General features: G+C 41.8%; 1 protein-coding gene across 6 annotated transcripts in view; it reads right to left on the bottom strand.

The window, feature by feature from the left end:
• col4a5 (collagen, type IV, alpha 5 (Alport syndrome)) overlaps window positions 1–26,446 on the bottom strand; it is a 232,843-nt gene that overhangs the window by 134,347 nt on the left and 72,050 nt on the right. For all 6 annotated transcript variants that reach the window (XM_048605093.1, XM_048605095.1, XM_048605092.1 and 3 more), the window contains one exon: window positions 2,072–2,131. In XM_048605093.1, coding sequence (XP_048461050.1) covers window positions 2,072–2,131 — 60 coding nt within the window. The remainder of the gene's footprint in view (window positions 1–2,071; window positions 2,132–26,446) is intronic.

Genomic DNA, 26,446 nt, shown 5'->3' with positions numbered 1-26,446 from the left:
AGTGTGGAATGCGAGGGGCTCTCAGTGTGGAATGAGAGGGGCTCTCAGCATGAATGAGAGGGGCTCTCAGTGTGGTATGAGAGGCTGTGGAATGAGAGAGGCTCTCAGTGTGAAATGAGAGGCATTCTCAGTGTGGAATGAGAGGCTGTGGAATGAGAGAGGCTCTCGGTGTGGAATGAGAGGGGTCTCAGTGTGGAATGAATCGGGTTCTCAGTGTGGAATGAGAGCGGCTCTCAGTGTGGAATGACAGAGTGTGAAATGAGTGGGGTTCTCAGTGTGGAATGAGTGGGGTTCTCAGTGTGGAATGAGATGGGCTCTCAGTCTGGAATGAGATGGGCTCTCAGTCTGGAATGAGATGGGCTCTCAGTCTGGAATGAGAGGGACTCTCAGTGTGGAATGAGAGGCGCTCTCAGTGTGGAATGACAGGAGCTCTCAGTGTGAAATGAGAGGGGCTCTCAGTGTGGAATGAGACAGTGTGGAATGCGAGGGGATCTCAGTGTGGAATGAGAGGTGTTCTCATTGTGGAATGAGAGGGGCTCACAGTGTGGAATGAGAGGGGTTCTCCGTGTGGAATGGGAGAGTGTGCAATGAGAGGGCTTCTCAGTGTGGAATGAGAGGGGCTCTAAGTGCAGAATGTGAGGGGCTCTCAGTGTGGAATGTGAGGGGCTCTCAGTGTGGAATGAGAGGGGATTTTAGTGTGGAATGAGACGGGTTCTCAGTGCAGAATGTGAGGGGCTCTCAGTGTGGAATGAGACGATCTCTCAGTGTGGAATGAGTGGTGTTCTCAGTGTGGAATGAGAGGGGCTCTCAGTGTGGAATGAGCAGAGCTCTCAGTGTGGAATGAGAGATGCTCTCAGTGTGGAATGAAAGGGGTACTCAGTGTGGAATGAGAGGGGTACTCAGTGTGGAATGAGAGGAGCTCTCAGTGTGGAATGAGAGTGGTTCTCAGTGTGGAATGAGAGGGGCGAGGACACAATCTAAATGAGCATTGCTTTGTGAAGAAGAGGATCTCAGGTACTTTGCGGTTTCAGGAGTGAACCATCCTGCAGTCCGAGAATGGAAAACAACAATAACAGCTGTACCGCCCATGGTCTTACACACAAGGCAACTCCATTTATATCAAATTCAAGCCCACACTTTTAGTGAGAGCTTTATTTCAGTTAACCCACTCCATAAAATTCACACACCATGGATTACTGGCTCCCCATATTCATACAACTGATTGGCATCCAATATACACACAGCCCACAAAGTGAAATTGTGGGTGATTTTCTGGTGATGGTTATTAGATGAAAAAATTCCATGGGTGATTTGGGAAAAAAAAAATGTTCAGTTGTGTAACAGCACTTCTGGATGTAAACTAGAAAAGGTATACCTGTCAACTGAGGGCTCCTGTGGTGCAGTGTTAGTGTCCTTACCCCTGAGCTAGGAGGCCTGCGTTCAAATCCCACTTACCCCAGAGGTGTGTAATAACATCGCTGAACAGGTTGATTAGAAAATGTCTACACCTGTTCCCACATTCCATCAGGGCTCAGGCATGCCTTCAGATACATCTGATGATAACACCATGTTGTACTGATTCACGATGAAGGGGAACCTTCCCCTGGTCCCATGCCAGTTCTGGCTGAGCTGCCAATGTAAATGCTCCACCTGGTGGGCAAAGCTAGTGCCTGCAAGTTCAGGCCAAAAGTGACAGCGAAATGTTCTCAATTACTCAATCAGATGAAAGGCATGATGTAGGGGCCTAACATAAAGACAGTGGGTCAATATATGAACCTCTGACAGCAGGAAGAAGCAGGAGATGACGGTGACCCTGAATTAGCTGGCACAATGATGGCAAGGTGACTTTTACAACTCCACAATGTTTTGTCTGGAAGAAACTGCATCACAGGATACTGACGTGTTTATTTAATATTGCGTCTTGATTGTCCCTTTCCACTATACATTCAGTGGGGGCTGCTTTTCTGAAAAAGTGTAAATGTACAGGTCAGTGGGGCATTGTTTTCCTGGAAAGAGCCACTTCCAAACTCACTTTACTCACCTCTGCAGGGACAGGGTTTTAGAAACCTACCTTTTCACCTTTCACTCCACTACAGTCACAATTTGAGGCCGTTGCACACCCATGACAAGCCTGAAAAAGATAAATAACAGTTCGTTTAATGACCATTACCACGGGTATGCAAAAAGGCTGTCCTTTCAATTCCATCACCCTGAGGAATGAGCATCATCATTCATTGATACAAATTGTTAACCAACTCCAATTAAACCAATCAGAAAACCTTCGCTCACCTGCGAGTTAGGTTTCCTCGCTAATGCTGGAGTCTTTTCAACTTTGTATCTACAGCAATTGCCAGAGATTCCCTTTGTTATGACACATTTGGGAAAGCGTCCTGCTTCTCAAGCCCCACTACTTGCAGAGTCATAACAAAAGTTGTTGATTCAATCAAAGTTTGCAGACATCCCCACTTCCCTCTGGTGTAATAACAGACACCACTTACAGGTTCCTGTACTTAACAAGAACCACTTTTTGTTACAAATAAGTACATTCTAATCATAAGTAAACAGGTATGAACCATCAATGGAGCACTGAAACAGACCCTTCAGTCCAACCAGTTCATGCTGACCATAATCCCAAATTAAACTAGCCCCACCTGCCTGCATTTGACCCATATCCCTCAAAACCTTTTCTACTCATGTACCTGTCCAAATGTCTTTTAACTGTTGTGACTGTACCTGCATTCACCACTTCTTCTGGCAGTTCATTCCACACATGAATTTTGTGTAAAAAAGTTGCCCCTCGGGTCCCTTTTAAATCTCTCTCCTCTCACCTTAAAAATATGCCCCCGGTCTTAAAATCTCCCACCCTAAGGAGAAAAAAATCATATGCCATTCATCTTAGCTATTATCTCTCATGGTTTTATAAATCTTGATAATGTCACCTCTCAACCTCCTATGCTCCAGTGAAAAAATGTCCCAGCCTATCCAACCTCTCCTTACGACTCAAACTCTCCATTCCATTCAACAAATGATCCGATTAATTAAAACTTTACCTCTTTTTAAGACCCCTACATATCATGCAGGCAGAGGCAAACAAAAAATCACTAGTTTTACGGGTGGAGGAAAAAATTGAGAAACACTGTTCAATAGAACCAGTCCACAGGGCTCGTTGACATGTTCCTTCTGATTTTCTGGGACTTTTTGTTCCTCAATGCCCTTGTCTGTTAGCTCTTTCAGTTTTTTTGCACAAAGCAGAGGGTGATTTACATGTTAGCTACAAAGTTCATTAGTTACTGGTTAAGGGCAACAGCTTACAGCAGCTGATGCGAGGAAAATTTAGCTTCCTTCAGGCTTCTGGTAAGTTTACTTCAGAGAGAGAGAGAGAGAGACGTAACCTGCCTTCCCAATAGTCCAAAGGCTTCTTACTCTATCTTTCACACACAAAAGCTGTTTGGTTACTCAGGGACCAATCAAAGAATTGTCATCAGGCTGGTGACCATGAGGGTCCACAACTGGTCACAATTGCATAAACCAAACAGCTACTTATTGCTGGACAAGTCATTCTTTGCACACACACCCCCCTGCCTTGCTGTCTACAAATATCTTCCCTCACTACTTGAACAAAGCAGCAATGCAAACTCCCACACGCAATAAACTTCAAAAACCGATCTTTAAAAGTGTAGCATTTTCTTCCACAACCCCAGTTTTTAAAACAGTCTTTATTTCCATTTTTGTCCACAATCAAAAAATACAGAAAATAAACGATATGGGCTCGTTGCAATCAATACAATGGTCTTTACATCTTACAGGTAGACATTCAGGCAATAAATGTTTAAATGCAAAAAATAGTTTAACATTATAACTGGGTACCTGAAGGAATCTAAATATTGATTTGTATTCTACCCTTTATACTCTCTCCTTCTCTCAAAAAGCTGGTGTTTCATCACAAGCCATCAGTACCCAGGGGTCTGATTTTCATTGCTGAGCCTGGCAGAGAGAGATTGAGTGAAGCAAAACAGCAACACTGATTTAGTCTTTTCTCAATTTTAATGTTTATACACTATCAGCCACTCAGGCCACAACTGGAAATTGCAAACAAGCAGAAAGACTTGCACTTGTACCGCACCTATCAGTACCTCACATTGTCCCAAAACACCTTTGAGCCAATGAAGATACTTTGTGGTCAACGGCCTTTGGAATGTAGAACCATGGCAGTCAATTTGCACACAGCAAGCTCCTTCCCAAAAACAGTTTGGCTAGATACTGTGTTTGTGTGATACTGTAGTTGAGGAACAAATTGTTGGCTGGGACACCAGAGAGAACTCCACTCCTCTTTGAAATGCTGCAAATATTCAACATCAATCAGCAAATGGGCCCTCTTTTTATTATCTCATCTGAAAGACAACACCTCTGTTGGCGTGACACTTTGTCAGTGCCTAGACTGTGTGCTCAAGTCTCCAGAGTAGGACCTGAACCTAGACCTTCTTGGGCCAGAGGTGATAGTGCTACCCTGAAAGCCAATGCTAACACTATCCTTGCCTCCCACTGGCACAGTAACAGATAAAGAACACTGAGTGAGATTGGTTAATAATTACGGGCTGTGGATAGATCTGGGATCACCCAGCTGGGACTAGAGTAGTACCACAGTGGAATCACACACTGCATTGTCAAACCAGTAATTTACCAAATAGGAGCAAGAAGAGGATCGTGACTGATCAACAACGTGAACTCCACATTCTCATTCCATCCCCATATTCCTCAATGCCCTAAAGTCTATGGCTCTCTTTCTTGAATGTATTCAAAACTAAGCACACACAACTCTGTCAGCTAGAGAATTCCAAAGATTCATTGCCGTCTGAGGAAGAAACGTCTCCTCATCTCAATCCTAAATGGCCACCTCTTATCTTCTGACCCCTACTTCTAAAATCTCCAGCTTGGAAATAGTTTCTCAGCATCAACTCCACCACAATGTTATATGTTTCAATGAGATTGCCTCTCCGGAAGATATAGGATCAGAATTAGGCCATTCAGTCCATTGAGTCTGGTCCGTTATTCAATCATGGCTGATAAACTTTCCTCACTTCTCTAAATTCCAGAGGATATAGCCCATTCAATTCAATCTCTCTCCAAAGCTCAATCATCACTCTCTAGAAATCAACTTTGTGAATCTTTGCTGCATTCCCTTTGGACGGGGAGACCAAAATTCACATAATATTGAATGTGTAGTCTCACCAAAGCTTTAAATAACTGCAGCAAGATCTCCTTACCATTAAACTTGAATTTCATGCAATAAAGGCTGACACGTCATTTCTCTTCTTAATTGCTTTTTGAACCCCTAAGTTAACTTTCCTGATTTGTGGTTCCCTTGGGTTAGCATCAAGTTATTCCAGTCTTCCTAGCAAAGAGGATAATTTCACAATTTTCCAAATTATACAATCTGACAAGTTCATGCTTCTTCAAAAGGCCTGGGTATCTCTTGCAGCATCTTCACAATCTCCTCACAGCCTACTTTTTATCGTTAGCCAACTTGGACACATTGCAATGGGCCCTGTCAGTAAATTCATTGATTATAGATTGTGAATAACCAGTGATCCTTGCAACTCTGCATTGGTCATAAAACTGCCAGCCTAACGTGACCTCCTAATTCCTGCTCTGTTGTCTGTCTATTAACAATCCTCATGTATTATCCTTAATCCCATGAACAAATCTGGTCATCAAATGTCTTCTGAAAGTTCAACTACAATACATCCTCATATCTGCCCTACTCATTAAACCTTTAAAAAACACTCTGAAAGGGTTTGTCAAAGATGATGTCCCTTTTGTAAAACCATGTTGTATTGTCAGTGCCAGTTGTATTGTGTTGATTAGAAAGGGATGTCCTGGCTGGGCAAAGGGATTATTTTCTTTGTTTGCTCAGGTGAATTGGGGCTGATAGCTTAATGAAATGTCTTGTTTTTATTTCCCCAGTTATTCTCACTGATTGAGGAGGATGGTGCAGACAATTGTGTCAACCAGTGAACAGAGGGATCAGTCCTTTCTCATCAAAGTTCTCCTATGACAGAGTGGCAGCAGCATTGTGTTTCAAGTCATTCAGAGAGACTACCCTGTCTGGAGGAATAATGGTCACACATCTCTTGGCTGTCATGTGCTGGAGCGTGACTTGAACTTGGAGCTTCTAGCTCAGAGGCAGAAATGCAACCCACTGCACCACAAGATCTCCCTCACAGTTGATAATATCATCAGTTAATTGAGATGAAGGCCCATCGATGTTGGTGCTCTTAGCCAACCTTGGAGTAGCACAACACTCTGACATGCACTTTCATAACCACCCTACACATCCTGATAACCACTGACTTGGCTGGATTCAGACACAGGCTCAGAAATAAAAGGGTAGCATGTTAACCCAGTGCTCCAGTGCTTTGTTCAAACTTAATGTTTTAAGTCAACATCTAAAGATTAGTCACTTAGTGCACCGTCTCACAAACCCTTCGCTGTCAATGCGGTGCAGATTTGACATTTGCTTATCTGTGCAATTTGTGCCATCTAGTGGTCACATGCTGAAGTGCAACATGACAGCATGATCAGAAATTGGTTCTAAACCTTAGCTTCCAAGTCCAGTGTATAATCTGCCATTCAACTGTTATTTACAGCGATTTCAGCAAAATAAAGGTTTTCTAACCTGCCTGATCATAATCACCTTTGCGCCCCTCTCACTTCCATGCCAAGATATCCTGGTGCTGACCAAGTGTCATGTGTTTGGGCTTCTCTATCAGGATAATGGAACGGTCACCTCTCCTGTTTCAATGTGTCTGGAATTGCAAACATACCCTTTATTGCTTCTTCTTTCATGGAATAGCTAGCATTTATTGCCTTTCCTTAGCTGCTCTTGAGAAGGGGGAGTGAGCTACTTTCTTCAGAGGCATTTTCCCAAGGTGAAAAGGTCAACTTCAAGAGGACACAAGGTGAGGGGGGGAAAGTTTAGGGGAGAAATGCAGGGAAAATTTTTTCACGCAGAGGGTGCTGGGTGCCTTGAACGCACTGCCAGTAAAGGTGGTGGAAGTAGGCAGGTTAGCAACGTTTAAGGCATATCTTGATACATACATGAATGTGAGGCGAACAGAGGGATAGAAATCACACATGGACAATAAGTAGCGAATCTAAATAAACAATAGGAATCAGCACAGGCTTGGTGGGCCAAAGGGCCTGTTCCTGCGTTGTATTGTTTTATATTGTATTCTCGAGGTCTTTGGGGTGTAGGTACATACACAGTGCTGCTATTAAGGGAGTTCAAGGATTTTGCTTCAACAACAGTAAAGAAATAACAGTGTAGCACTCAGTCAGGAAGGCTAGAAACATGAAAGACCCATGAGAAGACAAGATAACAAACAGGAGAGGGGAAAAGAGAAGATAGAGGATTTAGAATGTCTGAATTTTTAGCACGAGATGTTTCATTACTTAAACAGATGTTGTATTTATCTTTCTGAAATCTGAAAGAGTTGCTTTATCTCGTGCTTTAAGCCCACATTGAGATACTGGAGTAGCTCAGGCCATCATGTCTGCACATACACTGGCCCTGAGGCTGCTTGTTCCTTATCTGAAAGTAAACCTTTTCAACCCCTTTTGTACTGTAACACTCCTTCAATTTACACCTGTACAAACCAGGTTATCAAACTCAGCTCTCTAGTGAAATGCATAAGGCCTCTCTCTTCACATATTCATTTTAAATTGGTGTCTTCTGACTAGTGATATCAAGGTCATAAGATTATTAACTTCGTCAGAATGTACTGGAATCCCATTATACCACAACCATCAGCTGCGGGATTTTAACCCAAGCTACATTTTTGTTTTCCTGACAGTTCAGTTCCCAGATGCATTCTCTGCTAGACACAACAACTACTTATCTTTCCTTTTTTGGGTAGTCTGCAGTTCCACTAGGATGACCACACTCAGCTTCTATGAAATCTAAATGTCCAAGTATGCAATCACAGGTAATCGCACTAATGTTGCACAGTTAACAGTAACATGGGGAAACCTTGTAGCAAATGATTCATTTTATCAGGTCCAGAGTAAATCTTGCTCCCATTATCTTCCTCCCAAACAAAAACAAACCACTGGTACGCTCAGGAAGTTAATAATTGCTCACCTGGGCTAACAGAAGTGAGAGCTATAATTAAATGTAACATATTGAAAGAAGTAGTTAACCACAGCTGCCTGTATTTCTTCCACTGAATTCTATATCACAGAACAGCCTTGTTACTTCAACTGTTTTGTAGCTTCAATGGTCTTTGAAAGAAAAACAGGAAGAAAAAGAGACAAAAAGAATGAACGAGAACAAAAGAGGGAATGTAAGAGAAAGAAAGGGTAAGGGAGAGAAAGAGAATGAAAGTGAGAAATCAAGAGAAAAAACAAAAGGAAAGTGAACTGCTCAGTTTAATCCAAGTGTTGTTATACAATGAATTATTTTATAAAGGTGATTCAGAGACAAAATGAAAGGCACCTTTGATGATCGGAGAGAGTGCCTGATTCTGGCATTCTCTCCCTCTTTCTTGTTAAATACTCAAACTACAAATAGAAGACGTAGATGATGACCTGTTCCTTCTCAAATATTGCTGTTGAGTGAGCTTTAGGATTACTACAGTCTCAGCAGTGTTAGCTCTTTTCTAGTCCTGTGAATCTACAAGTCCCCCCATCGCTGAGCATATTTAGACTATTTGTTAAGCCCTGTGCTCCATGTGTGAACCCTTTCAGACTTGCTGCAGTGGAAGTTGCTTTGCATGGTTCGTGGACACACAAACACCAAAAACACATTAGATAACAGATACATGTGCCCCTCCCTTTATTATCTCATGCCCTCAACTGTTTACCATTTCCAGTTTTGGTAAAGGCTTTTTGTATTGGTCTGTGTTGTTTTTCTGTCATGTTCTGATTTTACCTTTGACAAGTCATTTATTTTCTTCATTTCAAAATCTAAGTTTCAGCTCACATCCACAAACAGTGCATTTACTCCAGGTCGGCCTCAAGTATTGATCCTTGATTACACTGACTTAGCTGGTTGGTCATGGGCAGAGCTGGCAATAGGAGTTTGTCAATTCTCCAGAAAGAACAGATCAGCCAGGATTCCTGCTCTCCCCTGCTATTTAATGAAACTTGCTGGAATGTGCATGCTTTAACAAGTGAGGGAAGGACTGGTTCAATTGTGGAGGCCCCAATGATGAAATTGTCAAATTATTCAATGTCCAGGCACATAAAATGATGGGGCAAAAATACTGTAGCGAGCAAACTAAAGTCAGTTTTATTTTCAGACAATAATATTTTATGATATATTAGTTTTTGTGAATGCACAGTATATTGATCCCTAGTTAAACAATGCCTTAATTTTAAGTTTTCACCCTTGTTATAAATCCCTCAACAGTCTTGCCTTCGCTGTCGCTATATTCTCTTCCAGCACCACAAATATTCCCGTCCACAACAACCAGGGAGCCCTATACATCAATGCAAGAGACAAGGTTGAAACATTTGAATCCACCTTCAGTTCCAAACATTAGGTCCATCTCAGCCCCGTCCTGTGTTCCCCAGTTTCACAGATGCCAGACTTCAGTCAATTTGATTCACTCCAGATGATATCGTGAAACAGCTGAAGTAAAAGCAAAATACTGTGGATGCTGGAAATCTGAAGCAAACACAGAGACCAGTGGAGAAACTCAGCAGGTCTGGTAGCAGCTGTGGAGAGAGAAACAGGGTTAATGTTTCAAGCCTGATATGACTCTCCTTCAGAACTGAGTGGCTGATGTAATGGGATACTGTGAAGTCTATGGGCCCTGTGAACATTCTGGCAATAGCAGGCAAAACCTATGGTCAAGAATTGGTGGGTCCCCTAGCCAAGCCACAGTTACAATATTGGCATCTAGCCAGCAATGTGGAACATTGCCCAGGCATGGCCTCTTCATGAAAAGCAAGACAAATCCAATTTGAGAATTCCATCTATTCTCATTCGGAGGTAAAACTGATGAATTGTCGAGTGAGTGATCGAGCAGCATTTACTTAGTAACTTGCTCACAGAATCCCAGTTTGCCTAGCCAACAACATCCACATCCCATGAAAGATAAACAAATCCTGAATGGATATTTGGTGGACAAACAGGAGGCTGGAAGAATACAGCAGGCCAGGCAGCATCTGGAGGAAAGGAGCAGTCAATGTTTCGGGTATTACCTTTCCTCCAGATAGATATTTGTCTCTTTTCTGTTGGCAGTTCCTACAATCACTTGTGAAACTGCACTCCAGTAGACAGCTGCATGTTCAGAAGGAGTAGATGAAGTTCTCGAACTATGATCTGAACTTGTAAAATACGTCCAGCCAGCAGAGGGCGGTGCAAGATTCGTCTGAAAGTCTTCAACCAACTCCTATGTTCTGAGAGGGAAGTGTCCTCTACTATGATGAAACAACAAACTCCTCTGGCTACAACCAGAGCATTAGGACAACAAGACGTCCTGGTTTTGCGGGGACACTTCTGGATTCTTAATAAAGTTCCAGTTGTTTGTCTTGAAATGCAATTGTGCACAAATCTCTGTTCTAGTTTTTCATAGCTTTATGATCGCTGCCATGAGGAACACACCCTGTAGGTAGATGTCCTAAGTTTCACTTCAATAAAGTCCTCATGTTGAACACACTGCTGTGTTGTACACTCAAAACATGGCATCAGAAGTGCTCAGTATCAAGAGCTGAAAAAAACACAACTGTAGAACTGAAAAAGCCAAAAACAGTGCTTGAGTGAAAATGATGTGGAGGTACCGGTGTTGGGCTGGGGTGGACAAAGTCAGAAGTCACACGACACCAGGTTATAGTCCAACAGGTTTATGTGAAATCACAAGCTTTCACGTTGTGAAGTCACCTGACGAAGGGGCTACACTCTAAAAACTTGTGATTTCAAATAAATCTGTTGGACTATAACCTGGTGTCATGTGGCGTCTGACTGAGTGAGAATGGTTGCAGCTTTTTCCCTACAAGCTTCTGTTCAAATGACTGAGGACATGCGGCAAAATTTGGAATTTTTCCTTGAATAATGGCAAAATTAAGTAATAACTATGGAATTGCTGAACAAATCAGAACAAGCACAAGTTGCTACACTTTTATTGCTGTTGGGAAGTGACTGTTCAAAATGCATTCCACCTTAAATCTCCCCAAAGAGCAAAAAAAAACCCATGGCAGAAATTTTAAAAGCACTGGAGACACATTTCGAGCCCCAATTGAATGTTATATATGAGTAGTATACGTTCAAAACTAGGGAACAAAGTGAGAAATTAGTCTATTAATCAATAAGTAACACAAATAACTCAGCTTGCACAGACTTGTGAATTTGCACAATTAGAAGATAAACTAATTAAAGGATTACATAGGGAATAAGGATCCAAAAGTGAAATTATGTCTACCAAGAGAAGACAAACTTGATTATGAATCAACAGCCTATTCATGGTAGAACAGACCAGGTCTTGCAGGGTGCTCCAGGCACACAGTTGAACAATCACAGATAAAGGGCAGGCTGCAAATACTTCAGAAGACATCACGCAAAAGGAAAGAACTATGCCCTTCTACCTACTTGGAAGTGACAGTAGAGTCTCACCACAAGCCACTACAAAGCTTTTCATCAAGCCACTACTCTCTGCTCCAAAGTGTTTGGAAATAGTATTGTTCCAGTTACAGCACTGTCATCTGGATGTTGCATACAAGCAACACGATGTATATTGCAGAGACGATGTCAAAGAGCAGCCCTCCCAATGAAGAAACTGGATGATGACATGACAAAGCTTGAACTCTTCTGGATTCAATGTGAAAACACAGCTTGTCATGCTCTGGAAGTCATCAACCCACAGGGATCTTGGGGTTCAAGTCCATAGCTCCCTGACAGTGGCCATGCAAGCAGATAGGGTGTTAAAGGAGGCGTATGGCATGCTTGCCTTTAATGGTTGGGGAACTGAATACAAGAGTCAGGTTGTCACATTGCAGCTTTATAAGACTTTGGTTAGGCCACACTTAGAGTACTGTGTTCAATTCTGGCCACCACATTACAGGAAGGATGTGGAGGCTTTGGAGAGGGTGCAGAAGAGGTTTACCAGCATGCTGCCTGGATTAGAGGGTATGAGCTGTAGGGAGAGGCTAGAAAACCTTGGGTTGTTTTCTCTGGAGCGGTGGAGGCTGAGGGGAGACTTGATAGAAAAGAGTAAAATTATGGGATGCACAGATAGGGTTAACAGTCAGAATCTTTTTCCCAGAGTTGAAATGTCTAATACAAGGGGGCATGCATTTAAAGTGAGAGGGGAAAAGTTCAAAGGAGGTGTGAGGGAGAGGTTTTTTTTTTACACAGAAGTGGTAGGAGTCTGGAACACGCTGCCATGGGTGCTGGTGGAGGCAGATATAATATGGCCATTTAAAGGACCTTTAGATAAGCACATGAATATGCAAGGAATGGAGGGATATGGACCAATGGCAGGCAGAAGGGATTAGTTTCATTTGGTGTCATGTTCGGCACAACATTGTCGGCTGGAGGGCCCTTTCCTGTGTTGTACTGTTCTATATTCTAACCCGGCAGAGACACTGCTTCATGAAAGATTGGGAAATTCAACACCACACCTCATCTCCACACTACCCCTAGTCAAATGGAAAGACTGAGCGAGCAGTGAAACTCATCAAAGAAATCACAAAGAAACTGAACAAATCCTGTCAAGGTGTTTAAATCCTCGAGTGGAGAAACACACCTACTGAAGGCACAGAATATAGCCCAGTACTAAGACAAATGTCACTCTGCAAGCAGACTACTCTTCTAATTAACAAAAAAAACCTCTTAAAAACAGAAGCAGTAATAATGAATGAAACCATCAAGGTGAGCTGCAGAAAGCCAAATTTCATTCTGACAAGCTTGCTAAACTATTGCCAGAGTTGAATGCTGGAGAGCCAATCAGGGTACAAACATTCAACAATCTCACCAAAAGCAAGTGTGGAGCAGTTGACACCTCGATTGTTCACTTCTATGGCATACAATCAGATGTACCCTCACAACCGGTAGAAGTTGTCCCTCAACTGCAGGCAGCTAATCAGAAAGAGGTGAGCACATCACTCTCATAGAGCATACATGAACTAGCACAGCCAGAGGTTCACAGCAATCCAACAACGGAAATAGAATAACAGCTACACAGCAGAGGAACGGCACTCCCTGGTGAAATTACATCAAGCGGGTGAACAGCTAATGAGCACAATGCAGGTACCATTCACAGATCAGCACAATTTAGTGAGTCTGTGTGCACACACAAAGATTGATGGAAACAAAACATTGCAAATGCATGAGAACAGTTCTGCACATACTTGGTAACTTGGGTAACTAAACTTGAAGATGATAATATTTTTCTTGGTATAAAAAGGGGGATGTTTGAATTGAAATGCAATCACGCACAAATGTTTGTCCTAGAAATTTGTTGTCATGCGATATTGATGGTGAGGTAGACATCTCAAACTTCATTTCAATAAAGCCTTGGTGTTGAAAAATCTTTTGTATTGTACACTTGAAACGTCTGTCTCTCAACAATGACTTCAGAATGCATTAAATGTCCCGCTATCAGCTTTCCCACTAATTATGCAGGATCAAAAGTGTTTGAATTAAATTTAGGTCTGTGCATGCAGTCTAGATCTACCACTTTGCCTTGTAGTTGGTATGATACACTGCTTTATTCTGCAGCATTTCCAAAGGAGGTGTGAAAAGCACATCCAGGTGAAAATGGGCGGCATGAGGGTGGGAGCGGGTGACACCCACAGAGAGTGGTTTCCTCAGGACTACATGGGGAATTGACTTTGAAAGGCAGTAAAGGTGAGATTTGTGATCAGTTCACTTAAAATGGAAAGGTTGTTGCATCCGAGCAGCTGCAAAGTGTGTTTGTGATGTGAGGAAGTATTAGACTCTAAAACCATAAGATATACAAGCAGAGGTAGGCTTTTCGGTCCATCAAGTCTGCTCCACCATTCTGTCATGGCCGATATATTACCTCAGGGAGTCCTGGTTTTCACTTTTAAATATCTGGTCACCCTATGGGTCACTCTCCATTCGTACACTCTATATTTAGTCACTCATTTTCAGTTGTGTGCATAAAAGAAAATAGCTATGACCTTTTTAAAACTATGCAGTAACTGCAAAATAGAGATTGCTGGTTGGTGCATCATTGGAGACATTGCTGATTTGCCAATAAAGAAAAGGACATCTTAATTCTCTCTTTTTCCTATTGACTTGTCATTCTACAGGTGACACCCTCTCCATCTCCCATTGTTCATTGCTCAATGTGACAGCCTGAATATCGAGAATGGGAAAGTTATACTATCACATTGTTACCAAGCTTCATATTGAAACACTAGATCATTGAACCATAAGTGGTGCTTGATTCTTGATCAATTCATTCAAATGCCTGGATTACTGAGGTCTGTAATTTTCAGATTTGCATTACCTGAAAACAAAACTCTCTGTGCCAGGAGCTTGTACTGCCCTCACTGCCCTACAGGTGCACTAGACACCAACCCAGTGTCAAGAAAATTTGAAGCATCAGTCAAGTTCTGGTTTTCCACAAAGTGAGGATTTTCCACTAGGGGGTGCTGGAGTGTAAGTCAAATGCACCATTCATTTCCCAAAATTGGTCCATATCTGTGAACAGTTGAAGCATTTTAATCTACAGGAAAATGTACAGGATAAAAGAAAAGCTTTGTGAAGAATGAATCTTAATACAGGAGACTCTTCGAGTTTTCTTGCAAGTCAAGATGAGTTGGAATCATTTGGACGCCCTGGGTCTCCTCGGCCCTGGTCTCCCCCACTTCACACCTCTCTGTTTCTAATGACAGGAGTACACCTGTTTTGCAAAGCCATGCCATCAAACTCTGGAGAGAGTCTCCTTAAGCTGGGCAGCCACCTCCCAATGACCAGCTGACCAGTGCCCAGTCACAGAGTCATCCAGCACAGAAACCAGACCCTTCAGTCCAACCAGTCCACTCTCACCACGTTCCCAAACTAAACTCGTCCCACCTGCCAGTGCTTGGCCAATATCCCTCCAAACTTTTCCTATTCATGTATTTATCCAAATGTCTTATAAACGTTTAACTGTACCTGCATCCATCACTTTCTCTGGCAGTTCATTCCACACATGAACCACCCTCTGTGTAAAATGTTGTCCCTCATGTCCTTTTTAAATCTCTCTCCTCTCACCTTAAAACTACAGCCCCAGTTTTGAACTCCCAACCCCACTCCCCCCCCCAACCCTAGGGAAAAGACCTTTGTCATTCACCTTATCTATGTCCTCATCATTTTATAAACCTCAATAACGTTATCCCTCAAACTCCTACACTCTAGTGAAAAAAGTCCCAGCCTTTCCAGTCTATTTTTGTATCTCAAACTCTCCATTCCCAGCAACATCCTGGTAAATCGTTTCTGAACTCTCTCTAGCTTAATAATATCCTGCCTATAACAGACCAGAACTGCACATTGTATTCCAGAAGAGGCCTCACCAACATCCTATATAACCTTAACATGATGTCCTAACACCTATACCCAAAGGTCTGAGCAATGAAGACAAGCGTGCTAAACGCCTTCTTAACTACCCTGCCTACGTGTGACACAAATTTCAAAGTATTATGTACCTGAACCTCTAGGTGTCTGTGTTCTACAACACTACCCAGGGCCCTACCATTAATTGTACAAGTCTTCCAGCTGGCACTCTCCATGTTCAATATATTGTCACTCCAGGATTTTAAACAGAAGCTCCCAGTTTCGCCTTGCATGTATCAAGTCTGATAGTGACACTGCCAGACAAGAAGGGATTTCCCTATTTGCTGTTTAAACCTGTTCTCCACTCCCCACTCAATCTTTGCCCAAAGCTCTTCCTTCTTAAATCAAACATTACTGTGAATTATTGATTTCGAAAAGTACAAATAAACCTTAGTGCTATCTGCACTGAGACCAACTTGGTTGGCAAACCACCAGATAGCTGTCGGCAGAACCTCACAGGTACAGACTTCCACCCACTGTAGAACCTGGCACCCACCGCTAGTACCTGGCACCCCGCCCACAGCCATAGGACAGCTTCAATTACCAGCTTGTACAGCTAAAGAGCAGAAAGCATGCAACACTCTTTTTAAAAAAAAATACCTAATCCCAGTGCAATTCAAAGTGCCAAGTAATTGTTACCATCACAACAGATTGAAACACACATGCACTCGACCATTCTGTGACTGTAACGATGAATTGGACTGCGGTGGCATCGAGCTGGTACAACACTCCTGCTTGCTGGAGACACGAGGAATACTCATCTCAATTGCAAGAGACTGCGGAACGCAGAAATGGTACTTCAACATAATGTTTTTGTTTAATGTCACAAACAGAAGTGGCCGATTTCTACTCACTCATTTGCAAGAGAAAGGGACACACCAATGTTTTTTGTTACTGGGGAAAGAATACTCCATGGTTGAACAGCTTTAAGTCAATACAGTTATACATTGCAATAGTTTATGAGTGCACTAACATCAGTTATGAAGACTGTTTTGCATATGGTAGCCCTTCAGAACAAGGATGACACTTCTTCATAATAAGAACCCACGGGTGGAGTGTTTTAATGTGAGAGGGCTTTTGTATTGCAGTTACTACACATTTCAGTGGATCTACAGATTAGTAATCAATCTGCTGGGCTGTGATATTGTGGACCTTCTAAAACCATCAAGCTTAAAGTGGGACCTTGTGGTAAGATGGAAGTGGAGTAGGACTTCTGAGCCCAGGGCTCGTCTGCCCCTTCTGCTTTTCTTTCCATTTCTATTCTTCTCTCTGTTCTCATTTGTTTTTCTTTTTTTCCTCTTTTATCTTGTTGAAGAGCTTGGTCATGGTGACGGCATTGGCTGCGAGTAGGCCCAGCGTGGCAGTGGCATCAGACAGAATTGGGGTTCCTGGCAGCTTCTGCAATCGACAAGGTGGTCCTAGCGCTGACTCAAAGCTGCAGCAGTGGAGACGAGCGTGAGTGCCCAGCAGCGTCTGCACCCAGCACAGATTCATGGGGGCAGTAGTGGGGGTGATCTTGGGCCCAGTACGAGACCCTGCGGCATTAGCAGCAGCTGCATTGGCAAGGGGGGCCCGCAGTGGACTCATGGCAGCAGCGGAGTCGAGTTTGGGCTGGTGCAGTACCCAGTGGCATCGGTGGTGTCTGCATTGGCGAGGTCCAGCGAGGGCTCATAGTGGAGACGGCACTGACAGAGGCAAGATGGCGCTGATGAGTGGCCACTTTCATTTCAGCAGCAGGGCGGCAAAGTGACTATGCCTAGCCACCAGGCCCATGGCCCATAACATAGCATTGTAACAAAATACAGGTGACAATAAATAAATCAACCTCAATCTGAACGCAGACCTTTTGGCTAGGAGATATGATATTACACAGAAGACCTCCTCACCTACTTGCTATGCTCCTGTACACAGTCTTGTCCAATTAAACACACATCTAGAAAATGCAGACCAGATCCCTACATTTTTTTTTCAATCAATTGAAAGGTGTGTGATTTTGCAAAGCTGACCCTTTATAGTATGAATGCATCCCAAATTCATCAGTCTCAAATCAATCTCAAATGACTAGTAATTAATGATTCTAGTTCAAAAGTTCTCCTGAAACTTTGAAAGTCATATAAAGATGATAGTAGGTTTAACACAGAAAGTTCATAACTCCAACTGCTACACTTGGACATACTCCTTCCTGTATGAATGGGCCAGATCTATTTGAAAAATAATGACGAGTTTACTCTTATTAAGAGCATGCTAAATTTGTGTAATAATACTTTAAAGGCAGAAAGTTAAGTCTGTTAATTAAGAACGTAAATATATTTTTGCTAAATGTGAGCAGTGTTACAGCAGTGCTCATCAATCTCTATGGTCTGCAGTGGGAACAATGCAAACTGTCCAATCTCATTCCAACATATGGTCAATTATTATTCAATTTCAAAGCAATAATCCCTAACTTTCTAACCCCTTGCATATTTCTGATGGCTCTGCTTGCTGTCACCCAAGAGCATGTGCACTAGCAGCAAGACCTCTCACAAACGTACTGAAACAAAGATCAACAAAAACTTATTTTCTATGTTTCTAGAACGAAAAAAATGAAAGAGTGCGCCAGATAAGAGAAATGAAGTGTTAAAGAAAGTAATAAAAGTAAAAGTTTTATTCTAATTTTTAAAAGTTGGCTTCATATTGTTGAAAATAATTGGTAGGGTGCATGAAAAGTTGACAATTATCATCAGAACATTGGTGCTAGAAAACATATCCATATCATTTGTTGATCAGAAATTGATACGCTTGCTATATATAAATGTGCATGTAAGAATTTCTTTACAGACCCTAACGGGCCCATCCCACTTTGAAGTGGAGCATTCTAATGAGCTCCTTTTCCTCGATGCATGTCTAAAACTCCAGGACATCTCAGCTCCAGGATATCTCTGCTGGAGTTCCTCAAGGTAGTCTCCTAGGTCCAACTATCTTCTGTTGCTTCATCAATGACCTTCCATCCATCATAAGGTCAGAAGTGGGGATGTTTGTTGTTGGCACCTATATCCCATGGATGAATTTTTAAAACGTTTTCCTATTTTCCATCTCCCTCCCTTCTTAAATAAGGGGTTACAATTCCTACTTTTTGTTCTAATGGCAACTTTGCTGAACATCTACTAGCACATTAGCACCTTCTTTTAAGACCTTGGGAAGAAGGCCACCTGGACTCAGAGTCTTGCCAGAATGCAGCTCCATCAGTTTGCCAAGTATCCCTTCCCTCATGATGGTAATTTCACAAAGTTCCTTTCTCCCTTCAACCTTCTTATTTACAGATATTATTGGAATGTTTTTTGCATCCTCTATAGTGACGTCAAATCAAAATATTTGTTCACTTTATTCACCATATCCTCGTTACTCTAATGCATTGTTCTTCTCTGTGGTTTCCGTTTCTTTCTCAATCCTTAAATCTCATGGTTTAAAGAGATAGTTGGTTAAAAACCAGGTGCATAAACTGGGCTCATTGTAAAGGAACGTAACAACAACAGAGCAGTGGACATTGTGTAAATGGACTTCAGGAAAGGGTTCGACAAGATTCCGCATGGCAGACTGGTTAGCAAGGTTAGATCACATGGAATACAGGGAGAACTAACTATTTGGTTCCAAAGTTGGTCGAAGCTGGGAGACGGAATGTGGTGGTGGAAGGTTGTTTTGCAGACTGGAGACCTATGTCCAGCAGTGTGCCGCAAGGATCAGAGCTGGATCCATTGCTTTTCATCATTTATATAAATGATTTGGTTGTGGTCATAGAAAAGATGGTTAGTAGGTTTGCAGATGACACCAAAATTGGTGGTGTCGTGAACAGCGAAGAAGGTTACCTCAGAGTACAACGGGACCTTCATCAGATGGGCAGATGGGCCAAGGAGTGGCAGATGGAGTTTAATATAGATAAATGTAAGGTGTTGTGTTTTCATAGGGCAATTGAGGGCAGGACTTATACATTTAACGGTAAGATCCTGGGGAGTGTTGCCAAATGAAGAGACCATGGGTTGCAGGTTCATAGACCATTGGAGGTGCAGTCACAGTTAGACAGGATGGTGAAGAGGCATTTGGTACACGTGCCTTTATTGGTCAATGCATTAAGTATCAGAGTTGGGAGGTCATGTTGTGGTTGTACAGGACATTGGTTGGGTCACTTTTGGAACACTGTGTTCAGTTCCGGTCTCCCTGCTATAGGAAAGATGCTGTGGAATTTGAAAGAGTTCAGAAACGATTTACAAGGATGTTACTGTGGTTGGAGGCTTTGAGCTACAGAAAGTGGCTGAATTGACTGGGGCTATTTTCCCTGGAGATTTTGGAAGCTACACAGTGACTGTATAGAAGTGTATAAAATGTGAGGGCCATGGATGGGGCGAATAACCACAGTCTTTTCCCCAGGGTGGAGGAGTCCAAAACTAGGGGGCATAGGTTTAAGGTGTGAGGGGAAAGATTTAAAAGGGATTTAAGGGGCAACTTTTTCAGACAGAGGGTGGTGCATGTATAGAATGAGCTGCCAGAGGAGGGGGTGAAGGCTGGTACATTTGAAAGATATCTAGATGGGTTTATGAATAGGAAGGGTTTAGAGGGATATGGGCCAAATGCTGGCGAATGAGACTAGAATAATTTAGGATATCTGGTTGGCATGGATGAGTTGTACCGAAGGGTGTGTTTCCATGCGGTACAGCTCAATGAACAAAAGTGCTATTAAACCCCTTGAGCCTTTCTACCAATCAATGGGATTGTGGCTGATCTGTGGCCTAACTCCACATACCTGCCTTTGGCCCTTATCCCTTAACACCTTTGCTTAACAAAAATACATTGATCCCAGATTTAAAATTAACAACTCATCCTGCACCCACTGCCTTTTGTGGAAGACAGCTGTCAAACTCTATCACATTTTCTCTATAGTAGTACTTACTAACATTTCTCCTGAACAGTCTGACCCTAATCCTCAGACTATGCACAACCAGTGAAATAGTTTATTCCTGTTGACATCTTGAAGACTTCAATCAGATCACCCTTAACCTTCTAAATTCTGGAGAAAACAGGCCTACATTGTATAATCTCTCCTCTTAACTTTGATTTGATTTGATTTATTACTGTCACATACTGTGATATAATGAAAAGCATTGTTTTGCGTTCTAACCAGACAAATCATATCTTACACAAGTACATCAGGGTAATAGAACAGAATGCAGAATATAGTGTTACACCTACAAAGAAGGTGCAGAGAAAAGTCAACTTAATCCCTGAAGTTCAGGTATTATTCTTGTAAACATATATTGTACTCCCTCCAAGGCCAATAATTCCTTCCTAAAGGGTGGTGGCCTGATCTGCTCAAAGTACTCCAAGTAGGTTCTAACCAGGGTTTTGCTGCAGTGGAACTTCTGTATCCTTATATTCAAGACCTCTAAGTAAAAAAGCCACCATTTCATTAGTCCTTGCTGATTACTTTCCGTACCTGTTTGTGACATTCTAAAGATCTAAGCACCCGAACCCCCAAGTCTCTTTGGACATGTGTTGTTTTTAATTCATACCATAAAGTACCAAGATCCCTCCTTTCTCAGTCCAAACTGGATAACCTTACACTGGCCTACTTTGAAATCCAGCTGTCACAGTTTTGCCCATTCACCTGGTCTATCAATATCCTTTTTTCATTTTATGCTATCATCTACACTCTGTACAATGCTGCCTAACTTTGTGTCATCAACAAATTTGCATATTTGACTTACTGTACCATTATCTAAGTCAATGAATAATTCAATAATAATAGTGGTGCTTTCGTGCACATCAGATTTCAATTCTCACTAAATTAGCAAATGTTTCGTTTCTACCCAAGGCAAAATAACATGGAGGCTATGATATGGTCTCGGAAGAAAGTCCCAACAATTAAAGTTAACACTTATTTCTTCTTTTAAGGAAGTTCAAGACTGGAAATGGGGCACTGGACAAGATTGTGTATTGAGTTCTAACATTGATACCAAATGACTTTATGGTGCATGTCAGACTAGCAAAGGAGTTGCACTTTGAATCAGTTTTTATGGTGGAAGACACTAGCGTTATACCAGAAATTCAACAGAGTCAAGCGGCCGAGGTGAATGTAGTGGCAATCATTAAAGAAGTGCTGGGGAAGCTGAAAGGTCTGTAGATGGATAAATCATGCTGACCAGATGGATGAAACCCCAGAGTTCTGAAGGAGATAGCTGAGAAGATTGTGGGTCTTTTAAGAATCACTGGCATCTGGGAAGGTCCCAAAGGACTGAAAAGTGGCCAATATAACACCCCTGCTTAAGAGGGGAGGGAGGCAGTAAATAGGAAACTATAGCCCAGTTAGCCTGACCTCAGTTGTAGATAAGATTTTAGAGTCCATTATTAAGGATGAGATTGTGGAGTATTTGGAGGTGCATGGTAAAGTAGGGCTGTGTCAGCATGGCTTCATCATGAGGAGGTCATGCAAGACAAATCTGTTAGAATTCTTTGAAGAAGTAGTGAGCAAGTTAGACAAAGGGGAGCCAATGAATGTGGGATCTACTTGAATTTCCGAAAGGCCTTTGACAAGATGCTGTACTGTAAGCTTTAAATAAGAGTCCATGGTGTTAGGGGCAAGGCACTGGCAGGAGGATTGGTTTGCTGGCAGAAGGCAGAGAGTGAGGATAAAGGGGTCTTTCTCAGGATGGCAAATGTGACTAGTGGAGTTCCGCAGGTGTCATTGTTGGCACCACACATATTCACGTTATACATTGTCGATCTGGATGAAAGAACTGAGGGCATTGTTGTTATGTTTGCAGATGACACAAAGATAGAAGGAGGGACAGGTAGTGTTGAGGTGGCAGGGAGGCTGCAGAAGGATTTGAATGGGCTAGGAGGGGGGTAAGGAAGTGGAACATGAAATATATTGTGGGAAAATGTGAGGATATGTACTTTGAAAGGAAGAATAGAGGCATAGACTATTTTCTAAATGCAGAAAGATTTTGGAAATCTGAAGCACAAAGAAACTTAGAAATTCTGGTTCAGAATTCTCTTAAGGTTAACATGCAGGTTCGGTTGGCAGTTAGAAAGACAATGTTAGCATTTATTTCAAGCAAGCTATTATACAAGAACAGAGATGTACTGCTGAGGCTGTACAAGGCTCTGGTTGGACCACATTTGGAATGTTGTGGGAAATTTTGTATCTAAGGAAGGATGTGTTGGCCTTGTAGGGGTCCAGAGGAGGTTTACAAGAATGATCCTGGGGATGAAGGGATTATCATATGAGAAGCAGTTGAGGACTCTGGGTCTATACTAGACAGAGTTTAGAAGGATGAGGTGGGGATCTGATTGAAACTTACAGAATACTGAGTGATCTGGATAGAATGGACATGAGAAGATGTTTCCACTAATAGGGAGAGACTGGCACCCAAAGGCAAAGCCTCAGAGTTAAGGGACAACCCTTTAAAACTGAGATAAGAAGGAATTTCTTCAGCCAGAGGGTGGGGAATCTGTGGAACTCATTGCTGCAGAAGGCTGTGGAGGTCAAGTCATTGAGTGTCTTTAAGGCAGAGATAGATAGGTTCTTGATTAGTATGGGGATCAAAGGCTTCAGGGAGAATATAGGAGAATGGGTTTGAGAAACATATCAGCCATGATCGAACATCACAGACTTGATGGACCAAAGGACCTAATTCTTGTCCTATGGTCATGGTCTTATGGAATGAAGAGTCTTTGATGGAAGAAATAGGTCAAGCTATCCAGTTTTCATCAAGGAATTTCAAACAGCGTTCATACGAGAAACTAGTCTGTCAATGTAAAAGCAGATGGAAGTCAATTCTCTTGAACATCGCACTGATTGTGGTGGTGAGTAGCACCACCAAGGGAGCCCAAAAAAGCAACTTTTAGGGCATGCCCACCTTTTTTAATGTGAGAAATTCAATTCTCGAGCTGGTGGAATCTTGCACTTCTTTGTAAGTTAACTGCACTATTTATTTTCCACTCTCATGAGCTAGAGAAACACAGAGAAATGTTAAGAAAATATCAAAACATCCAAGGAGTTTACAAGAAAATTCTGCCCATTAATTGTGATCAGTGGAATTGTTCTCTAATATCATGTCTCACACAGTACGTCCTTAGCTCTCCTACATGAAGATTCTGGAATAAAAATAGTAGCTTAGGCTCTTTTGTTGTTCAGAGGGAGATTGGACCAATCTCAATACAGATCAATCTTGAGAAGTATGAAGGTAACTGAGAGAAAAATTAAAGAAATAAAGTAATATTCAGATAAGAGTTCCAATATTGCTGCAATAATATGTTTATGGTGGTATTGTGTGATGGCTCTAAAGTTGAATAGTCTGGCAAAACTGAAAATTTACGCTGTAAGTGAAAAATGGCTGCTCATGTGGACCACAGGAGTCTGCTTCCATTGGCTGAACTGTGCCCAAGCATAACTCTGATTTGAGGGGAGTGAATTAGGATGGAGAATACAGTGCTTTGGGAAATAATTAATCAAGTTGCCCATTATATGTATTTCACAATTTGCATTTCATCAGTTGGGAGAGTTGTATATTGAGATTTCTGCACCCAGAACATTTGTAGCTTATTTACGAGTCATGATTAGGTGACTAGGCTAAGCCCAAAATAGCCTCACTGTTGGAGGTTAGATTGCAAATTAAAAGCCCTGACAACATCTGGGTCAGAACACACAGAAGCACATGAATGGGGATAAACTGTCTACAAATAATATTCTTCTGCTGAATGTGATCAATTTCAATGAGGCCGAGAGTGGTCAGCATTTCACCACGTAAGGACAGCAAGTATATTTCAGTCAATGTGTGAGAGTGGTGTGGGATGCAGAGGAGTGAGGAGTGCACAGCATCAAAGTAAGGGCTTCCCATCTGTTCTGTATAAAACTGCAAACTTGATGATGGTATTTTTATTCACTCATGGAACATGGCTGTTGCTGGTTGGGCCAACATTTATGTCCTTTTTGCCTTGAGAAGATGGTACTGAGCTACTTTCTTGAACCATTGCAGTCTATGTACTGATGGTTGATTCATACTAAATGTCCCCCTCTTTTGAACTGAATCACTGAGCACAGTTTTCACTCTCCCTCCTCCTACCACCGTAAAAGTTTTAAAAGCCAACAAAAGACTGAAGAAAAAGGAGCAAATAAACTGTGAGGGTAATCTAGCAAGTAATAAAGCAGACAGTAACAGCTTATTTCAATATATATAAAATTGACGCCAAAATGAACACATGTTCCTTAGCGAATGAGACAGGGAAAATAATAATGGGGAACCAGGATATGGTAGAGTCGTTGAATAAATACTATGCATCAGTCTTCGCAGAAGAGGATACTAACAACATTCCAGAGATATAAAATCATTAAGGAGCTAAAGTGGGGGAAGAAGAAATAGATGCAATCACTAGATAGAAAGTATAAGGGAAACAGTTAGGGCTAAAGGCCAACAAGTTCCCTGGACCTAATGGGATGCATCCTAGGATAATTATGGAAGCAGTTACAGAGAAAGTGGATGTACTGGTAGTAATCTTCCAGGAATCCTTAGATTCTGGACAAGTGCCGGAGTAAAACTGCCAATGTAACACCCTTATTCAAAAAGGAAGGGAGACAAAAGACAAATAACTATAACACAGTTTAACATCTGTGAAGAGGAAAATGTTAATGTCTAAAACAAAGGATGAAAGCAGAGTCAACAGGGCTTCATAAATGGGAAATTGTGCCTGACAAATTTATTAGAATCCTTTGAGATTGGGGTTGATAGATAAAAATAAACCAATAGAGGTAACATGTTTCAATTTTCAAAAGGCATTAAGATCTGCACATAAGGTTATATAATAAGATCACATGGTAATGCGGGTAGTACTGTAACATGGATAGAGGATTGGCTAAATAATGGAAAACAAGAGTTGGGACAAAGGAGGCATTTACAGCATGCAATCTGCAACTAGAGGAGTTCCACAGCGATCAGTGCTGGGGCTACAATTTTTTACAATATACATTAATGATTTAGATGGCAGAAGTAAATATTGTTTCATCAAAATCCTAGCCTTCCCTCTCCCAAATGGCATTGTGGGTCTACCTATAGTACATAGACTGCAATGGTTCAAGCAGGTAGCTCACTACCATCCTCTCAAGGGCTACTAGGGCATAAATGTTGGCCCAACCAGCAACAGCCATGTTCCATGAGTGAATAAAAAATACCATCATCAAGTTTGCAGTTTTATACAGAACAGATGGGAAGGCAAAAAATGAGGATAACACAAAGAGTCTGCAGAGGGCTAGTGACAGATTAAGTGAGTGGGCATAAACTTGGCTGATGTTTTATAACATGAGGTTATGCACTTTGGTGGGAAAAAATTAAAGACCTGAATATTGTTTAAATGGGGAAAGACTGCAGAATGATATGGCACTGAGGGATTTGGGAGTCCTGGTGCATAAATCACAAAATGCTGGCATATACGTCTAGCAATTAAGAGGAAGGCAACTGGAATGTTAGCCTTTTTCAAAGTGAATGGAATATAAAAATAGGCAAGTGCTGCTAACTCTATATAAGGCACTAGTAAGATCACACATCAAGTACTGAGAACAGTCTTGGTCCCCTTTTCTAAGGAAAGATATTCTGACATTGGAAGCAGTTCATAAAATGATCACCTGGTTGATTCTGGATATGAAGAGAGTTTCTTGCAAGGCCAGGTTGAGTGATTTGGCCAATATTCATTGGAGTTTAGTACAATGAGAGGATATCTTATTGCAACATATAAGATTCTTATAGACTTGAAAGGGTAGATGCAAAAAGCTGTTTCCCTTTATGGGAGAGTCGAGGACTAGGGGACATAATCACAGAGGCAATTGACTGTTTAATACAGAGATGAGGCGGAATTTTT

This window comes from Rhincodon typus, chromosome 14 (assembly GCF_021869965.1).
Source record: "Rhincodon typus isolate 14 chromosome 14, sRhiTyp1.1, whole genome shotgun sequence".
Classification (NCBI taxonomy): Eukaryota; Metazoa; Chordata; class Chondrichthyes; order Orectolobiformes; family Rhincodontidae; genus Rhincodon; species Rhincodon typus.
Note: the sequence above shows the minus strand (reverse complement) of the source record. Positions and strands in the feature narration are given on the sequence as shown.